The sequence below is a fragment of the Cnephaeus nilssonii genome, assembly GCF_951640355.1.
Source record: "Cnephaeus nilssonii genome assembly, chromosome: 20".
Lineage (NCBI taxonomy): Eukaryota > Metazoa > Chordata > Mammalia > Chiroptera > Vespertilionidae > Cnephaeus > Cnephaeus nilssonii.
Genome location: NC_137091.1, coordinates 9,606,689 through 9,627,034, shown reverse-complemented (window position 1 = coordinate 9,627,034; position 20,346 = coordinate 9,606,689). Strand labels below are relative to the sequence as shown.

The following is a 20,346-nucleotide window of genomic DNA, read 5'->3' as shown; positions in this document are numbered from 1 at the left end:
CCAAACAGTTTGGTGGATTCTGTACACATAAGAAGTTGCTGCTTTGTCAGGGGAAGAGAATGACATGCACATTCTTGAAAACGGGGGAGCTGGCACCTTATAAAACATTGGTGTTAACCAAAAAATAAAAAGACAATCTGTGCCACTTCTCAGAGAGAAGAATAAGGGTCCTTCGAGTTACCACTAACACCTTTGAGTTGCCTTTGAGTTACACTAGGGCGTGACAGTTTCTTCTTCAGCACAGGTACATTTCAAACCCATTCTGGTTAACAAGGGGCTATGAATAGGAGTCACTGTCATTGAAGCGTTCTTTGCCAGGCACTATTCTAAAGGGTACATAAATTAATAAACTTCATCTTCACAGCAATCTGAGAAGTTAGTAGTATTTACATCTTACAGATGGGGGAACTGGGGCATAGAGAAGCAGAGCATGCTTCCCAAGGTCAGACAGCTAGTAAGTCAGTGGCAGAGCTGAGATTTGAACCCAGGGATTTGGCTTCTGAGTCCCTGGTCATAATCACTTTTCTACATGGTCTCTTTCAAAGGAATGAAGGGTGAAGCATGATTCCTATGACCAGGGAACTTAAAACAGAGAGAGGGAGATGGAACATAAATGTAGAAAGATGAATAAAATATCAAGTAGCAATTAGTTGCATGTCTGTTTTGGTACACTGTCTGTCTGCTCTTGGCAGAGTGGCTGTCTTCCTCTGCAAGAGCCCCTTGCTCTGTCCTAGCTCTTGGTTCCTTCTTCTCTGCTTCTCCTGAAGCAAACTGAGCTGGTGGACCCCCATATCCACCAGACCCCATTCTCTTGGCTAACTGGCCCTCTTCGTCTATTACAACCACAAACACGGAGGCCAGGCACCGAGTATGTATTATCTCATTTATTATAAATATACTAGATCTCCTCTACCATACCTTCTCACAGCTTTGCCATCTCCATTCTCACTTTTCACCACTAATCTTCTCTAAACAGAATCTGGAATAGTCAACCACTATTTCATCTGCACCCACTCACCCCCCAAACATTTGGACTCTGGATTCTGCAATCATATTCCACTGGCATCCTCTCTTCTTCGAGGGCAGTGATGACCTCTAAGTAAAAATACAACATCTGTACCATTTCCTCAGAGCTTATTCTCCTTAACGTCCAGCAGCAACCCTTTCTGGAAATTCTCCTCCCTTGGCTTCTAGGTTCCTGGCATGGAATGTATGTCCCACATACCTTTCTGAATGGTTCTTCAGGATCTTCTGTGCTCTTTTCCCTCCAATGGCTTCAGTGTAGGTCGAGGGCCGTTCCTACATACACAGAGAGCATGTGTTGTTCACACGTTCAGGTGTAAGCATTGGCAAGGAAGAGATCGTATCTTGGAAGCTCAGGATTGGAAGTGTGTGGCTGCAGTACAGGTTCATGGACAGGAATTGTGGGAGGGAGTAGGAGTGGTAGACGGAGCCAGCTGTGGAGGACTCTGATTGTCAAGCTTGAGATTTTGATACATACCTAGGGTGCATTCAAATATGGGTAATGACCTGGTTCCAGAACACTACTCTATAGCAAACGTTCCTGTAGTAAAACGATTGCTTGCATAGGCATATCCAATGGAGTTTCAGATGAAAATATCCCAATAGGGTGAAATCTAATACCCTAAGGAAGAGAATCCTTGCAATCTGGAATCCACAATGAGGTCATATTTATATTTACCAAGCTACATTATAAACATAGGCTTAGGTAGTTCTTGCTCCTCTATTCTGACTTGCTTTTTATTTTCCAGTATGCCACTTACTCTCAGCCTCCTCGCTCATATGAGAGAAAAACCTATCTTCCCTTGGTTACTTTATAGAGAGTATCCAAAAATAGTATTTTAAGGCTCTTAAGTAGATGTGATTGTGATCAGTCTTTATCGAATGAGTATAATACATATGACTAACTCTTTTTTAAAGATGAGACGAAAACACAAAATTATTTTCTGGTTTGGGACTCTTATCTTCAAACATTCAAGAGAGAAGACTGTTCATTTCTCCCCTGGAGTTTTCCTTTGCTTCTAATTCCTGCCACTGTCTCTGCGTTTGTATTAAATAATACAGCCATATGCTTACATGAAAATATATATGAGGCCCGTTGTCTACCTTTTCATTCTTGCCTTTTTTTATTGGTATAGGCAATACTATCCAACAAAGGCAGCATCGATGCCCTCTTCAACGTGATCCCCCCGACTTCAGCTTTGGGGGCCTGCTTTGTTTTCAGCCCCAAGGAAGGCATCATCAAGCCAAGCGGGGTCCAGGCTATCCAGATTTCCTTCTGCTCTTCCATTCTGGGGCACTTCGAAGAAAAGTTCCTGGTCAGTGTCAATGGGTCACCTGAGCCTGTGAAACTGACTATTAGGTAAGACCTAGCTGTAACTAATGTGGTAACTAGCTGAAGTTTTTACCTACTGCCTTCTTAAACTTCATAACTAGATCACCTTAGACATCAATAACTGTCTTTGTTGATAGGAATACATCAACGGAATGGGGTATTTTAAATTTCCACCCATGCTTCCCTACTAAACATGTGTAACTTAGTATTGCAACACGGATACAGATGCTACTTTGTTATCCAGCTAGTTTGTTCTGTAAGCTATAACCTTATAAAACAAGGACTTAATCCATTATTAAATAGTTTCTTGCTGCTCTCTCTGTTTTAGGCTGTTTTGGGAAAATCATCTCTTTATTATCACAGTTTCACTGAGTCTTCATCTTCTGTTTTTATTTTAAGGACATTCTTTAAATGCTCTTATCTATAATGCCTACAGGTAGTAAAAGAGCCTACTTATAGTGTCTGTCAGTCAAGGCTCGACATTTGCAGCTTTTGTGCTCACAGTCTTTTGATGGCTTCTCCAGCTGCTTGTGATAATTGAAAGTCATTAATAGCAGAGTTTGTCCTTGGGCTTTAAAAAGAAGTTCTCTGTGACCAACCCATTGGGAAGATCTATAACTTTGGTTTCCAGTGCTCAGAAAGATAATAGTTTCAGAACACATTGCAGATTCCATTTGGATTCCCAGTGTAACAGGTTGTTAATTACCATGGCGGTCTCTCTCATTATGGTTACTGCTAGGAGGACCTCCCTCCATCTACAGCTGAGGTCTCCTTCAGGGTCTGAAGAGAACATAGAAAAGAGACAGACATATATGGCCTGAAGGACCCTAGGGTGAACTTATTGATTGTAGGATATCTACTAGAAATATAGACTCTCAAGATCAGCTCAAAAGTCATTACCATTACTTCTTAGGTCACTTTTCCACCTAGGTATCCCTGTTATAGGGTGAATTGCATCTTCCCAAAATTTATATGTTGAAGTCCTCCTACACAGTACCTCAGAATGTGACTGCACTAGATAATATCCATTTAATACAAAGGAAAACAATAATGGAGGAGTAGAGGAACGAAAAAGACATTAAAACATATAGAAGACAAATAGTAAAATGGAAGACACAAATCCTATCAGTAATTACATTAAATGCAAATATATTAAACACCTCAATTAAAAGGTAGAGATTAGCAGAATGGATTAAAAAAAAACCCACAATATTAAACAATGAGTGGTTACCAAAGAGATCAAAGACGAAATAAAAAAACATCCTGGAAACAAACAACAATGAAAACACAACAATCCAAAATCTTTGGGACACAGTGAAAGCAGGCCTGAGAGGGAAGTTCATAGCATTACAGACCTACCTCAAAAAACAAGAAAAACTGGTAATAAACCATCTAAATCTGCAACTTGAAGAATTAGAAAGAGAGCAACAAGAAAAGCCAAGAGTGGTCAGAAGGAAGGAAACAATAAAGATTGGAGTGGAAATAAATGACATAGAGACCAAAAAATAAAAATAAAAAAACAGTACAAAAGATCAATGAAACCAGAGCTGGTTCTTTGAAAGGATAAACAAGATTGATGAACCTCTAGCCAGGCTCACCAAGAAGCAAAGAGAGAGGACCCAAATAAACAAAATCAGTTATGAAAAAGGCGAAATAACAACAGACCCCACAGAAATATGAAGAATTGTAAAAAAATACTATGAGCAACTCTATTCCAACAAACTGGTCAACCTAGCAGAAATGGACATATTCCTAGAAAAATGCAACCTTCCAAAACTCAACCAGGAGGAATAAAAAAAATCTGAATAGGCCGATATTTATGGAGGAAATTGAAGCTGTAATCAAAAAACTTCCAACAAACAAAAGCCCTGGACCAGACAGCTTCACAGCGGAGTTTTATCAAACATTCAAAGAAGAAATAAAACTTATCTTCCTCAGACTATTCCAAAAAATTCAAGAGGAAGGAACACTTCCAAGCTCTTTCTACAAAGCCAGCATTACCCTAATCCCAAAACCAGATAAAGACAATGCAAAGAAAGAGAATTACAGGCCAATATCCCTCATGAACATAGATGCCAAAATCCTCAACAAAATTCTAGCAAATCGAATCCAGCATTACATTAGAAAGATCATATACCATGATCAAGTGGGATTTATTCTGGGGATGCAAGGATGGTACAATATCCGCAAATCAATAAACGTGATACACCACATAAACGGAGAGATAAAAACCATATAATCATATCCATTGATGCAGAAAAAGCATTTGACAAAATCCAACACCCTTTCTTGATAAAAACTCTCAGCAAGGTGGGAATAGAAGAATCATACCTCAACATAATAAAAGCCATATGTGACAAACCCACAGCCAACATCATACTCAATGGGCAAAAACTAAAACCATTTCCCCTAAGAACAGGAACAAGACAGGATGCCCACTCTCACCACCCTGTTCGACATAGTACTGGAAGTACTAGCCATTGTGATCAGACAAGAAGAAGAAATAAAAGGCATCCAAATTGGAAAAGAAAAAGTAAAACTGTCTTTATTCGCAGATGGCATGATGTTGTATATAGAAAACCCAAAAGACTCCATCAAAAAAGTACTAGACTTAATAAATGAATTCGGCAATGTAGCACGATACAAAATTAACACCCGGAAGTCTATGGCATTTCTATACACCAATAATGAACTCACAGAAAGAGAAAATGAAAAAGCAACCCCAGCCCTAGCCGGTTTGTTTGGCTTGGTGGATAGAGCATCAGCCTCTGGACTGAAGGGTCCCAGGTTTGATTCCAGTCAAGGGCACATGCCCGGGTTGCAGGCTCTATCCCCAGTGGGGGGCATGCAGGATGCAGCCAATCAATGATTCTCTCTCATCATTGATGTTTCTATATCTCTCTCCCTCTTCCTTCCTCTCTGAAATCAATTTAAAAAATATTTTAAAACAGCAATTTCATTTACCATTGCAACAAAAAAATTAAGATACGTAGGAATAAATTTAACCAAGGAGATAAAGGACCTGTACTCAGAAAATTTCAGGACACTGAAAAAAGAGACAGAAGAAGACATGAATAAATATAAGAATATACCATGTTCATGGATTGGTAGAATCAATATCATTAAAATGTCCATACTACCCAAAGCAATCTATAGATTCAATGCAATCCCCATTAAAATACCAACGGCATACTTCAAAGACCTAGAACAAATTCTCCAAAACTTCATCTGGAATAAAAAAAGACCCCGAATAACTGCAGCAATCTTGAGAAAGAAGAACAATGTTGGAGGGATCACAATACCAGATATCAAGCTATACTACAAAGCCACTGTTCTCAAAACTGCCTGGTACTGGCACAAGAATAGACATATAGACCAGTGGAACAGAACAGAGAACCCAGAAATCAACACAAGCCATTATGCTCACTTAATATTTGACAAAGGAAGCAAGAGCATACAATGGAGTCAAGACAGTCTCTTCAATAAATGGTGTTGGGAAGAGTGGACAGATACTTGCAAAAAAATGAAACTAGACCACCAACTTACACCATACACAAAAGTAAACTCAAAATGGATAAAGGACTTAAATGTAAGATGGGAAACCATAAAAATCTTAGAAGAAGCCCTTGGCACCAAAATAGCAGACACTGGTCGTAGCAATATCTTTACTGATACAGTTCCTAGGGCAATGGAAGCTAAAGAGAAAATAAACAAATGGGACTACATCGAAATAAAAAGCTTCTGCACAGCAAAAGAAACCATCAACAAAACAACAAGAAAGCCCACTGCATGGGAGAACATATTTGCCAATGTTATCTCCAGTAAGGGTCTAATCTCCAACATTTACAGGGAACTCATACAACTTAACAAAAGGAAGATAAACAATCTAATCAAAAAATGGGCAAAGGACCTAAATAGACACTTTTCGAAAGAGGACATCCAGAAAGCCAAGAAACATACAAAAACATGCTCAAAGTCACTAAATCATTCGAGAGATGCAAATCAAAACAACAATGAGGTACCATCTCACAACTGTCAGAATGGCCATCATCAATAAATCAACAAATGACAAGTGCTGGAGAGGATACAGAGAAAAAGGAACCCTCGTGCACTGCTGGTGGGAATGCAGACTGGTCCAGCCACTGTGGAAAACAGTATGGTGTTTCCTCAAAATTAAAAATGAAACTGCCATTTGACCCGGTAATACCACTTCTAGGAATATATCCCAAGAAACCAGAAATACCAGTCAGAAAGGATATACTAGTACTAGTATGCACCCCTATGTTCATAGCAGCACAATTTACAATAGCTAAGATTTGGAAACAGCCTAAGTGCCCATCAGCAGATGAGTGGATTAGAAAACTGTGGTACATCTACACAATGGAATACTACGCTGCTGTAAAAAAGAAGGAATTCTTACCATTTGCAACAGCATGGATGGAACTGAGAGCATTATGCTAAGTAAAATAAGCCAGTCAGTGAAAGAAAAATACCACATGATCTCACTCATTTGTGGAATATAAAGTACATTATAAACTGATGAACAAAAATAGATAGAGGCAAAGAAGCATTGAATAGACTGTCAAACTACAGCGGGAAGGCTGGGGAGGGTTGTGGGGGGGCAGGTAAGAGATCAACCGAGGGACTTGTATGCATGCATATAAGCATAACCAACGAATGAAAGACCCTTGGAGCGGGGGAGGTGAGGGCATGTGCCGGGGGGGGGGGGGTAGAGGAGGCTGGGGGAAGTCAATGGGGGAAAAAAGGAGACATATGTACTAGTACTACTACTTGTAATACTTTAAACAATAAAACAAAATTAAAAAGAAAACAAACAAACAAAAGAAAAGTTGCTATCTACTATCACCACATTTCAATAAAGAGATCTTTTACCAACATAAAAAAACACACCCACAAAACATGACCCAACTGTATGTGGTCTACAAGATACATATTTTAGGGCTGAAAGTATGAATAGATTAAAACTACAAGGATGGAAAAAGATAGACCATGCAAACAGTAACAAATAAAACAAAACAAAAATAAACACACCTGAAATTGCTATACTAATAGCAGGCAAAATAGACTTAAAAATAAAAATTGTTACTTGAGACAAAAAAGGACATTTTACAATAATAAAAGTCAATTCATCAAGAAGATATAACAATTATTAACATATGTGCACCTACAGCAGAGTCCCAGAATACATGAAGCATAAGCTGACAGATGTAAAGGGAGAAATAGGTAATTCAACAATAATAGTTGGAAATGTCAGTACCCACTTTCAATAATTGATAGAACAACTGGGCAGGGGACCATAAGGAAATAAGAGTTGAACAATACATAAATCAACTAGAGCTAACAGACACGTACAGAACACTCCACCCAGCAAGTGCACTTGGAACATTTTCCAGGAGAGACAATATGTTAAGGCATCAAACAAAGTCTCAATACATTTTAAGTAGTTTGAGTCATACAAATGTGTTTTCAACCACAAAGAAATTAAATTAAAAAATAAAAATCTAAGGAAATTTAGAGAATTCACAAATATGTGAAAAATGAAACATCACCAATGGGTCAAAGAAGAAATCACAACAGAAATTATAAAATATTTTGAGATAAGTGAAAACAAAACAGATGTTAAAACTCTTGAGATGTAGTGAAAGTAGTGTTTATAAGAAATGGTTAGCTGTTAAATGCTTATATTTAAAAAGAAGAAATATTTCAAATCAATAATACAAATATCTGCCTTAAAAACTTGAAAAAGAAGAGGCAAATAAATTCAAAACAAGTACAAGGAAGGAAATAATCAAGATCAGAATGAAAATTAGTGAGCAAAACAATAGAGAAAATTAATGAAAGTAAAAGTTGGTTCTTTGAAAAGATCAACAAATTGACAAACTTTAATGAAACTGACCAAGAAAAAACTGAAGAAAAGCCTCAAAGTACTAAAATCAGAAATTAAAGAAGGGGCATTATTACCAACATTACAGAAATGAAAAGAATTATTAGGGAATTTTATGAACAGTTGTATGCCAACACATTAGAGAATCTGGATGAAATTGACATGTTCCTAGAAGGACACAAACTATCAAAACTAACTCAAAATAAGTAGAAAATATAAATAAACCTATAATAGTTTAGGGAGATTGAAATAGAACCACTACCACCCCCACCTCACCCTGAACACACACGCACAACGCACACACACACACACACACACAAACCAGGAACAGATGGCTTTACAGGAAAATTCTACTGAGTGTTTAATGAAGAATTAACATCAATTCTCCACAAAAGATTGCTTCCCGCCAAAATAGAAGAGGTGTGTGTGTGTGTGTGTGTGTGTGTGTGTGTGTGTGTGTGTGTGTGCTGGAAACACATTCCACCTCGTTTTCTGAGGCCAGTGTTACCCTATACCCAAATCAGAGAAAAGCATCACAAGAAAAGAAACGGAAGACTTTTACAAATATAGACACAAAAATTATTGACAAAACACTAGCAAACCAAATCAAAGCAGCAACATATAGAAAGGATTATACACAATGACCAAGTAGAATTTATCCCAGGAATGCAAGTTTGGCTCAACATAGGGAAATTATTGTTATACAACATATTAGTAGACTAAAGTACCAAAACCATATGATCATCTCAATAAACATAGAAAAAACACTCACCAAAACTAAGCACCCTTTCATGATTTAAAAAGATAAACAAAAACAAGGAACCTCAACAAACTAGGGATAGCAAGGAACTCCCTCAGCATGATAAAGAATACCTATGAAAAACTCACATTTAACTCTATGCTTAATGGTGAAAGACAGATTGCTTTCTCACGAAGGTCAGGAACAAGACAAGGAAGTCTGCATTGCCACTGCTGTTCGACGTTGTACTGGAGGTTCTGTCCAAGATCCTATCCAAGGCAAGTAGTTGAGAAAAAATAAGAAGCATCCAGATTGGAAAGGAAAAGTAAAACTATCTCTGTTTGCAGATGATGTGATGTTGTATATAAAGAATCTTAAGGAATACACACACACACACACACACACACACACTCATAAAGAACTAATAAGTGAGTTCAGAAAAATTGTAAGATATAGGGTCAACATACAAAAATCAATTGTGCCCTACCTGGTTTGGCTCAGTGGATAGAGCATCGGCCTGAAGACTGAAGGGTCCCGGGTTCGATTCTGGTCGGGGGCACGTGCCTGGGTTGCGGGCTCAATCGCCAGCGTGCGGTGTGCAGGAGGCGGCCAATCAATGATCCTCATCATTGACATTTCTATCTCCCTCTCCCTCTCTCTTCCTCTCTGAAATCAATAGAAATATATTTTTAAAAAATTAATTGTATTTCTAGGCAATAATAATGAAAATTCAGAAATTAAGTTAAGAAAATTCTATTTACAATAGGTTCAAAAACAATAATATATTTGGAAATACATTTAACCAAAAAAGTGCAAGATTTGTACTTTGAAAACTACAAAACAAGACCTAAATAAATGAAAAGACATCTATGTTCATGGGTTGGAAGACTTAATATGGCAGTACCTCCCCAAATGATACATAGATTCAAGATGATCCCTACCAATATCCCAGCTGCCTTTTTTGCAATAATTGGCAAGCTGATCCTAAAATTCATATGGAAATACAAGAGACCCAGAATAGCTAAAAACAATTTTGAAAAAATAAGAACAAAGTTGAAGGCTTTTGCTATTCTATTTACTCTTCAACTACATAATACAGTTTTTTAAGTAGTTGGATAAACAACACTGTAAAATCAATGTGATTTAAAAAAATTACTCATGCACAGTTTTCTTCCTTCGAGTATTTACATATGTAATTTTATAGTTTTAACCATAGCACAGATATATTTTGTCTTCAAAATATTTCACTTAACATGTCATAGTAATTCAATCATTCTAACTCGTAGTCTTTATAATTTTACCAGACCACTGCAGTGATGGAGGGCACAATCTTGGCAGAGACTGTCCTAATATTCAGAATCCCTGTTAGAATGAATGTGACCATATCTAAGTCCAGATGGTATTCAGCCACAATTCCCTAGTTGTGTGTGCCTTCGAACAGATGTGATTTAACTCTGGTTCTTTCTACTTCACTGATTATATGACTGCTTTGTGCAAATTTGTAAGCTTCTTTCTTCCTTTCTTTAGCCTTTTGTACCTTTCAGACACTTTTGATCTATTATTTTTTCCCCTCTCCACCGCCCCCCCCCTTCCTCCACAAAAAAATTCTTTTACAAGTCAAGAATTTAATCCGTAGGCTGGTTTGACTTTCTTCTCAGCTAGATCCTCATTCCTTGCTGAGTACCAGCCATCCCTTTTGAAACCAGCATTGAGTCTTTGCAGTCATGGCTCCTCCCACACTTGGAGCCTCTCACCACATTATGGTCAGCTCTGTAGCAGCCAGTATTGCCAGGGCACCACTGCACTCAGCACGGTGAGACACACCTGCATCCCCAGTGTCTGGAGCTGGGTGTAAGGAGATTTATGCTTAGGTGTTGGCTGGTATCTGCGTGTCCATAACATTAAACGCCTGGCACACTAGAGGCTGTAGAATCTATTACAGACATGTCTCATTTTATTGCACTTTGCTTTATTGTACTTCATAGATGTTGTGGGTTGTTGGTTTGTTTGTTTGTTTGTTTACAAATCGAAAGCAATACCCCCCACCAGCAAAACGATTGTATCTCCCTTTGTTGTGATACCTGCTTTATTATGGTGGTCTGGAACCAAACCCACAATATCTCTGAGGTATGCCTGTATTTATTTCATTTTATTATTGCCGGAAACTAATTCCAGCATGTCATAAATGCAAGAAGTTTCATCAAAAGGTTGATGGAACTTGGGTATTCAGCAGGGCTGAATCACATGTTATTGCCTGTTGGAAATGGCTAAGGGCATTTCCCCACACCTAAAGATTTGCATAGATGACTGCTCGCTGCCAGATAGCTGAGGGCATTTCAATCTACATGCGGTTGCCTCCTGCTGGCCAAACACCTGAACAGCCAGCAGTTCCCCCAATCTAACAATGCCTACTGTATACCAAACTTACCTTTGGTGTGTATATCTACTTTGCCTTGGGACAAATTGTGTTAATAAAGAGCAAGGGGTCCGGAGATTCAGGAGGAGTTGGTTTCTTTAGCTAAGTCTCCTCTGGCTCCCCCAAATGCCTTCCAAATTATATTTCATTTCTAGACTCTTCAATAATTTACAGCAGCCATTCTCCAGATTCCTGAACCCTTTTAGATGCTGGACAAGACCCCTGGCATATTATTTTTAAAGTATTTTTTTTATTGATTCCAGAGAGGGAGGGAGAGGAAGAGAGAGATAGAAATATCAATGATGAAAGAGACTCATGGATCAGCTGCCTTCTGCAAGCCCCCCACTGGGGATCGAGCACACAACGTGGGCATGTGACCTGACCAGGATTGAACTGTGGCCGCCTGGTTCATAGGTCGACGCTCAACCACTGAGCAATGCTGGTCATGAGGCCTTGCACTGAGAGAGAAATAGACCAACATTTAGGGTAAAGAGTCCTTCAAAAGTCACCAATCCAGTCCTCCCCTTTATGCCTGAGGAAAAGAAACTAAAGCCTGTAGAGGTAGTGACTGGCCAAGCTCACAGCCAGTTAGTGGGAGGGAATGGCCTCAAACAGTTTTATAAAAGTGTGGGACAAGGACTACTGGTATCATTGATAGTCTTTGAAATTCCTCATGTGATTAAACCTATACTTTTCCTTTCTTGCCTGAGTTAGCCACTGTGTTAGTCCATCATCTCTTAGTTTTCTTAAACCCTGGATTCGAACATTGATTTAATGCCCAGTGGGGGTTTTCAGTTGACCCTCTCGAAGTTGCTGATTGTTACCCTGCGTTCACTGGGTTCTCTCCCACTCCCCTCCTTGTGCTCCTGCTTCCAGAGGCTGTGTCATCGGACCCACCTTCCACTTTAATGTTCCTGCTCTGCACTTTGGGGATGTTTCCTTTGGTGAGTATTTTTCATTTTAAATTAGAAACAGAGAAAAATTACTTTTCTCTACAGGGGAGGACAAATGTTTGCAAAGTCTTTCCATTATTTTTTTTTTATTGGGTAGAAACTGAGAGGATCTAGAATTGTTCTTCTGCAGAAGTGGCATTTCAGTGCCATTTCCCCGTTTCCATGTGAAAGTTGGAACTGTGTCCCAGGCGCTAACAGTTGTCAGGCCACGGCCATTCCCCCTCTTCCAGCAGGGAACAGTGGAAGGCCTTATGCTTCACTCCACCATCTGAACATTACGAACATTCTGTTTATGTGCAGAACTTGATCTGCCAGTCTGGCCATACAGCTACCTTTCCCCAGAGATGTTCTCAAGTTCAAAGTGAACTCAGTGGTGGGTCGATTCAGGTATCTTACCACTGTAAATTGAAGACTCTTCTGTACTTTTGTGTTGTCTTCTCATCCAGTTACTTCTCTAAGTCATTTTCTCCCATCTAAGTTCCCCAATAATAAAAATGAGAACAACGATAACAGCAAAAATTCCTATTTATTGGTTCTTTGTATACATTCTAATCACTGCTAAGTGCATTACATGCAGCACTACATTTAAACCTCTTAGCAACCCTATGGGGAGGTATTATCTAAGATCCCCATTTTAGAGATGGAAGAACTGAGCATTGAATGGTTAAATAACTTCCTAAAGTCACACAGCAGAAATTAGCATTTCAGTTGAGGTGTATTTAAATCATGTATGTCAGCACAAGTAATATTGCACCCAAAGGGGCAGAAATGTGTTCTAGGAGGTTGAAACAAAACTTAGATATAACAATGGTTTGTGGTCCTCAAGAGTTCAACCCTCCCCAACAGAATCTTGTCCCTTGGTATTTAATTTCTTCATTAGGAAGAATTTAATATGATTTAAATTCTATTTAACTTTTTTCATTAGGGAGAAATTAAATAGAATTTAAATCACATTAATTAAATATAATTTATTTGATTTAAAATTAATTTATTACATTGGTTCTTTTTAGGAGATGATAATTTTTAAAAGGGTTGAAAACCCCTGGTCTAAAGCTCCACAAACTTTTCCATTTTGTTCTATCATCTCCTACTTTGACTTTCAGTTCTTTTGCGTCTACTTGGGGGAAAACAGTTCTGTAGAAAAAGCTGATTAGATGCCTTTATCAATTGCTTTAACATTTGGGAGTATGAAGGTTTTATTTATACAGAACATATTTATTTATACAGTGCCCCCCCCATCTGCATTATATTGGGTAAGATACAAACTATAGGTAAATCTATACACATGAAGTTGAATATCTGTTTGTTACTATAGAATATGAAAATGGCTGGAGAGATTCTTACAAAATTTAGGGCATGTTTGAGTGATAGACTCTTTTGAAGGAAATAAAAATGACCCAGAACTTGAAAATTATCTGGTGGCCAACTAAGAAAGGCATCCTCTCTCAAGGGTGACTGTGACAGCTGCACAATAAGAAGTGAATTAGTGTCCCAAGACCTACGCAGTCATCCTCTAAACAGCTCAAACGGAGTCCACAGGAGGTCTAGGCAACTGATGCATGACGGCAGCATATCCTTCCACAGGCATTTCAAGACAGAGTCCAGCCCAAGGACATTTGGGAGATGTGCCTGATATCAGATTGCCCTGGAGGGAGAACACAGAGTACAAACAAGCACCTCAAATCAGTTAGTTCAGGAAATTTCACACCAATTCATTGTCCAGACTCTGCTCTATTGCTCACCTCTGCAGTGTTGATGTAAATGCTGTCCTAATGATAGGCCAACCGCTGTTTCTCAGACTTGGTCTAGCTAGAAGTTTTGATAACTAGCTTAGGTGAAAATTAGAAGCAGCTTATTTTTCTTTTCTTGTGTAATATCTTATTGAACCAGTTGATGAGACAGCTGCTAGATAAGATGCTAGAACACTCTACAGAGCCATAACCCAAGATTCCCAAGTCTGAGATTTGAAAATTTATCACTCCTGAGTCTCCCTTCAAAACCCAAGTTGCCTTTTCTTTTAGTTTGGATATGGGTTCCTTAGTCTTCTCTAGTGTGGCAGGGAATGTTAACAAAAACATATCCTTTTTGCTTGCCAACAGGAGATCTAGGGCTATGTGGTTTTCGAAACCACTTGGGTCAGTTAATTCAAGCTACTTTTCTGTGCTTCTAGATTTTGCACCGTAACAGCCAAAATTAGAGAAAATTTTATGATACCCTTTCAAAATTATTTTATGACATTTTCAAATCTCAAAGTTGGAACTAGAGTCCTCATGACTTCAACACAAAGTCTTATTATTTTTTCCAGGTAGTGGGACCTCCCGTCACAATGAAACACGGTCCATTGGCAGTTATTTACTGGAAGCTTCTCATTATTATTCTGCATGTGCAAGTAGGGCTTTGATGAGGCAGATAAAAGTGAGCATGTCATGGGCTTGAGAATAAAAGACCAATAAGGATACATATAGTTCCAGATGCAAAAGCGAAATTAACTGTTATAGGAGCAAGCCAGGAATTGGAGGAATTTTTTTAGTTATTTCAGGGTGACAGACTTATCATGGGGAGTTAAGCAAGGTTTGCAGAGACTTTTGTAGGGCTTGTGAGTGCATGAAGCTAGTGAAAGTTGGTTATATTGTCCCCTTATTGGTACTAAGGCACATTCCATTCCTGAAGAGGTGTCTGTTGTAGGTTATTGTGAGAGATGAAAATGTAGATTTGACATCAGGGTCTACTGGGATTGATGATGTTAGGAGCTACCATATGTTACAGTTTAGATAATCTAAAATAGGTTAGTATCTAAAATGTTTGAAAATGCTATAAATATTTTAATGATAGGATTAGATGTCGGATGACATATCTAATAATTAACTAGGCTGACTGAAGCTACAACAGCATGAGAGTGTCAGATGATAGAATTGGGTGGCAATTGTCCCTGAAGGAACATTGAGGCTTCAATAAATCCTCAGAATAGTCAGAGAATAAAACGGACCAAGTAACCACTGATATGCCAGGTGATCGACCAAAAGGGGCAGAGTGGGTATCTGTTAAGCCACTATTTTTCAGGAGGCACAAGAATGTGTTGGACTGAGAATAAGGAGTATGGAATGCTCCAGGCACTCAGTATACTTGACAATTGGATAATTTGGATTGAGAAGTTAGGGTTTGAGGGCAGAGTTTTTGGAATAAATATAAGCATTTAAAAAATGCTTGGTAGTTGTCTCTTCCATGACCCAGGTATGAACTGTCAGTATTTTACTCAGTTATTTAAATTGACTTTCTGAGGGTGTAGAGTAGGGAGTCAAGGGCAGTACTTACTTGTAATGATCATAAAAAGATCTTAGAAAGGTTGGCAGAAGAGGTCATAATCAGCACAAGCAAAGCCCAAACCCAAGCAAGTTACCATTAACAGTAAGAGAGACATACCAAGGGATATCAGAATTACCTAACTTTAAGATAGTAAATAGAGAATAATATGGCCAGATGGTAAAGAACAAAGTAGGCAAAGGAAAGCATCTAGCAAAATCTTGTTCCACTAAGTCTTGGGCAGAATCTTTCTACGTCATGTTAGCACTGCTTGTTTTGAGGAGCTTGGAATGGCAATCTATTTCTGTAGGTCAACCATTTCTGGAAGTTTTATTAGCAAACTACCATTTAAAATCTCCAGTAAAAGTGTTTTCTGCATGGCTTCCGCCAATAATTCAGTTTCTTTGGGCATCTTTTTACCCAAAGGTCTACCTTATAGGTAACCCCAGGGTCAGCGAAGCCCCTAAAGAAGACTGTTGGTATATTTTTTCAGAGTACTCATTGAAAGAAGAGAGAAGTCCTGAGGGTGAATTTTTAGGGACAGCTTCTAGACCTTATAGATGAGTTGGTTCTTGACAATATTTAGTTATGTCTGCATGAAGCAAGCTTGATTCAGACTGATAAAAGACTTGTAATTTCCTGGATTTTCTAGTTTAATAGTCTATGAGTTTCAGAGGAAATTAACCTGATCTGATGGACATTAGAATTAAAGGTAAAACTCTTCCCCCAAAGAATTCCAAGAGCCTCAGAGAGGTTGGCCAATTCAAGAGACGTAATACTTGTTTTTATGCTGTACATTTCCCAAGAATTGTGGATCATGAAATTTTACATCAAATGGTTAATGCACTGTAAGATTCTTTATAACTTCTGTGTGAGGTTGCTGTTCCTCAGGGAGGAAAGTTAAAGTGTGTAATTTCTTAGTCACATTTATGGCAGCAGCCTTTCTATATAGGGAGGCTCAAATCCATCTAAAGAATTTACAGACAATTATAGGAACACATTCTTAAATATATCATCTTTTATTTGAAAGGTTTACTGGAGTGTGATTTAAACCCATGTCTCACTGCACAGTTTTTCTGGAATGTGATATCCAGCTACCGAGGAAAATGTTTACCATCAGTTCTTGTTCAGAGGTGACCTTATCTCCTCTGTGATGGGATCTGTGGTTTCTGTCAAAGACCAGCTCGGGCTTTGGGGCACATCACAGGTGGTGTGCCGAAGACCACTGAAGTGGACAGAGGATGCTGATTTTAGGAAATGTTGGTGTTTCTAAGTCCGAGGCTCATTTTTTTTTTATGTCCAAAATGGGTTGTGCAGATGTTTATTGATCTCCCGTTTTCTGCTTTATTTCTACAGACAACTACAAAAGTACCACCTGTTATTGCAGAATGATCTGCCAACACATTTCCCTTCACTTGGTGGAGATTTTTATTTTACTAGAAAAATTAGGAATCTGTTGTCTAAAAGATCCCATGTGTCCCCCAAAGCCCATGAATTGTAATTGAATTTTTGGTCCTGGGTATTGCTGAACAGTTTCACACTCTCCTTACTTAGGTCCATTCTTTAGCAGAACAATCATGTTCTAAGTAATGTAGCATCTTTTGTCAGAATGGAAACTTTTCCTTTGCTGCCTTATACTCTTTTGCTCCTAGTTTATGTAAGTCTTCTTAGAGGCTTCCTAGGTCAGGTGACAACATGCATGTTAAATGAAAATCAAATCTCCTGAGAATATTGTCTTTTAAATCAAATTTAAGTACTAGGAGAGGAATGAAGGTGCCGCTGTGAATCTTTAAGGCGTTCTGACCGAGCATGTTGTTAATTATTCCAAGAAATGTTGAGTTTTTATATATTTTGATATCTCAGCTCACAGATGCCAAGGAAGGGAGAATAGAGGTCTGCACTGTAAAGTACCGGCATTCCCTTGAGACTGTAGATAGGACAGTGTTAGGATTTGGTGCTACCAGATTCCTAGTCTTCAACAATATCCCTTCCCTTTAGGCTTTTTGACAAGCAATATTACAGGTAATGGTACAAGGACTTGCTCTAGGGATGAGGTTATAATTGCCTTTATTCTGAGAAAAACTAATAGCTTCAGGAAGTAGTCTGAGCAATGGTTTGGAAGAACCCGAGTCCTTATAGGATCCATTTCCATAATATGCACACCCTACATTAGACGAGTGTTTATCCCACAAATGGTCGGGTCAAATCAGAGTGTAAGTCCAATGTAGCAATTACATGATTGTGAAACTGACTTTCTAGCAGTTCCTCTGGAATTTTCAAGAATAATCCTTCAGGTGCACTTTATCAGACAATTATTTTTTTCATTAAAGATTTCTTCCAAGTTGATTGGCAGGGGTGGTATCACAGGGGAGACATGAACATGTTGCCTCCACAGCCCTATTGCATAGACAGGGCTCAGACATGGGGAGAGAAGTGGATCAGTTCAAAATGCCCTCTGCAGTACTGCAGCAGTGACTCCCAGGCCAGTTGTAGAATACTGCCGTAGGGTTCAAAGTAGAAAGAGTAGTGTTTGCATGCATATTTGTTCTCCTGTGGTTACAGATAATTCTTGTTCTGAAAGTTGTGGCAGATACAATGGGCACCTAGGGGATCCAAAATCAGAGCTCAGTTTGTTGCTTACCAGGCAAGGAGGACCCCCATCTCTTTGGAAGGGAATGTGAATCTCACTGAACCGGATGTAGGAGGGCTAGCTATAGCATGAAAAAGCAGCTTTGTCTCAGGAAGGTAAAAGCCAATGTGTTGGTCTCTGTCTGGCTCAGAAGCAGATCACAAAGTCCCTCTTGGTAGAGGCTGTTATTCAGTTTTGTGTCATCGACCCTGAGGGTATGAGCCTCAGACAGGTCCAGGGTAAGTTATATAATGTCTTGGCAGGCTCGGGATCGCATGCGGACAAAACCGCACAGGCTTCTCCTTTCACACATAGACAAATAAAAAGAGCAGACATTATTCTATTTGGGAGGGAATCTGTATTTCTATGCAAAAGTTAAATGCAAAATATCCTTCTAGAAGACTACTCAGCAAACTGATAACAGAGGCCAACTCTCAGGAGGGATGGTGATTTTATGTCTATTGTCGCTGCATAGTAAATGAATAAGTATCCATGGAATGATTGAACGAATGAGTGAGTAAATGAATGAAATGTATGTATTGATTTACAATTGAAAACAATATGGGGGAGAGTTAGAATTAAGCAAGTAGTGCTGAATTGCGTAGACCATTTATTTGAGAGGTTTGGCAGCTGAGGAGGTTGGAGTTAAAGGGAGGCTATTGTGGGGCTTTTCTCACCTCATATTTTGTTTTCCAGGGTTTCCTCATACCTTGATATGTTCCCTCAATAATACCTCCTTGGTCCCCATGACCTTCAAACTGCGTATCCCTGGGGATGGCCATGAAAGCATTTCAAGCTGTGAGCAGTATTCAGACACCAAAGGACCTTCTTGGAACAAGGAGGAAATACCCATAACGAAACCAAAAGAATTTACCATCACCCCTAACTGTGGCACCATTCGCTCCCAAGGATTCGCTGCTATCAGGGTAAAGTGCGCACACCCCAGGCCGCTGAACTCTCAAATGGCCATGGGACCACACCCAGGGTTTGCTCTACATGCCCAGAGTCAGTGGGAAGGAGTGCCTCTAGGTCACATGGAAACGTGGGCCTATCAGGAAACAAACCGCTGTGGGGAAAGACACCAGACGCAAATACAGTGGGCAAAGGAACTGACACCACTCCCGTGGATTTCCATCCACCTCGATGTGTTGCCTCCACCAGATCAGTGGGTTGTAGGGATTTTTAGTGAAACCACAGTTCTACACAGATAGTGCACCCATCAGCACAGATATAAAAAGATTTAAGGACTCAGTGATAATTAGGTCCTCCTTTCCTTTAGACTCAAATCGTTTATACCAATAAATGTCCACATTTATGGCATCCGTTGATTCAGATTTTTAGTCTGAACCTGGGCTTCATAGTGAATGTGGATGTCATGTTTCTAACAGGGCTTAATATTTGGCTGTCAGTGCCACCAGCAGAATTATTTCATGGCTAACTGAGGAAGTTTTCCTGTCTTCTCTCACTGACTTATTCTTCTTCAAACAGTCAGGTCTAGCAATATTGAATGCTGCAAAATTGGAATGATTTTATCTTTTCTGGAAAAGAAAAAAAGATAAGACTTTATAGCTAAGGTTAATAATTTCCTCTTTAGTCACTGTCTGTGAATATTTAATTCAGCTATGGTTTTATCCCCTCAAAATTGTTTTAAATGCTTCATAATATCTCACCATGAATGAGATATTATGAGATATTATGAATCCACTCATCCTAACTCTTTTCTGGGAGTTTTGTTTTTTGTTTTTTTAGTTCTTTCAAGGGCTTCTCCACTGGTCCAATGGGATTTGATTTCATATATCATTATAACCTCTCAGGATTACTATCTCAGTCTATTTGGGCTGCTCTTATAAAATACCAGAGACCAGGTTGCTTATAAAAAAACAGATTTATTTCTTATAAGTCTGGAGGTAGGATGTTGAGATCAGGGAGCCAGCATGCTTGGGTTCTGGTGAAGGCATTCTTCCAGCTTGCAGGCTGCTGACTTCTCCTTCCATCCTCACATGGTGGATGGCCCTCTTTTACAAAGGCACTAATCCTGTTCATGAAGG

The 20,346-nt window shown here is 39.0% G+C and overlaps 1 protein-coding gene across 5 annotated transcripts in view; it reads left to right on the top strand.

Moving 5' to 3' along the window:
- The window catches only part of HYDIN (HYDIN axonemal central pair apparatus protein), a 352,840-nt gene that overhangs the window by 122,425 nt on the left and 210,069 nt on the right, over window positions 1-20,346 (top strand). For all 5 annotated transcript variants that reach the window (XR_013812852.1, XR_013812853.1, XM_079759605.1 and 2 more), the window contains exons 12-14: window positions 2,160-2,383; window positions 12,293-12,360; window positions 18,995-19,224. Coding sequence is in view for 3 of the 5 variants with exons in the window: in XM_079759605.1 (XP_079615731.1) it covers window positions 2,160-2,383; window positions 12,293-12,360; window positions 18,995-19,224 (522 nt within the window). In the remaining 2 variants the exon portion in view is untranslated. The remainder of the gene's footprint in view (window positions 1-2,159; window positions 2,384-12,292; window positions 12,361-18,994; window positions 19,225-20,346) is intronic.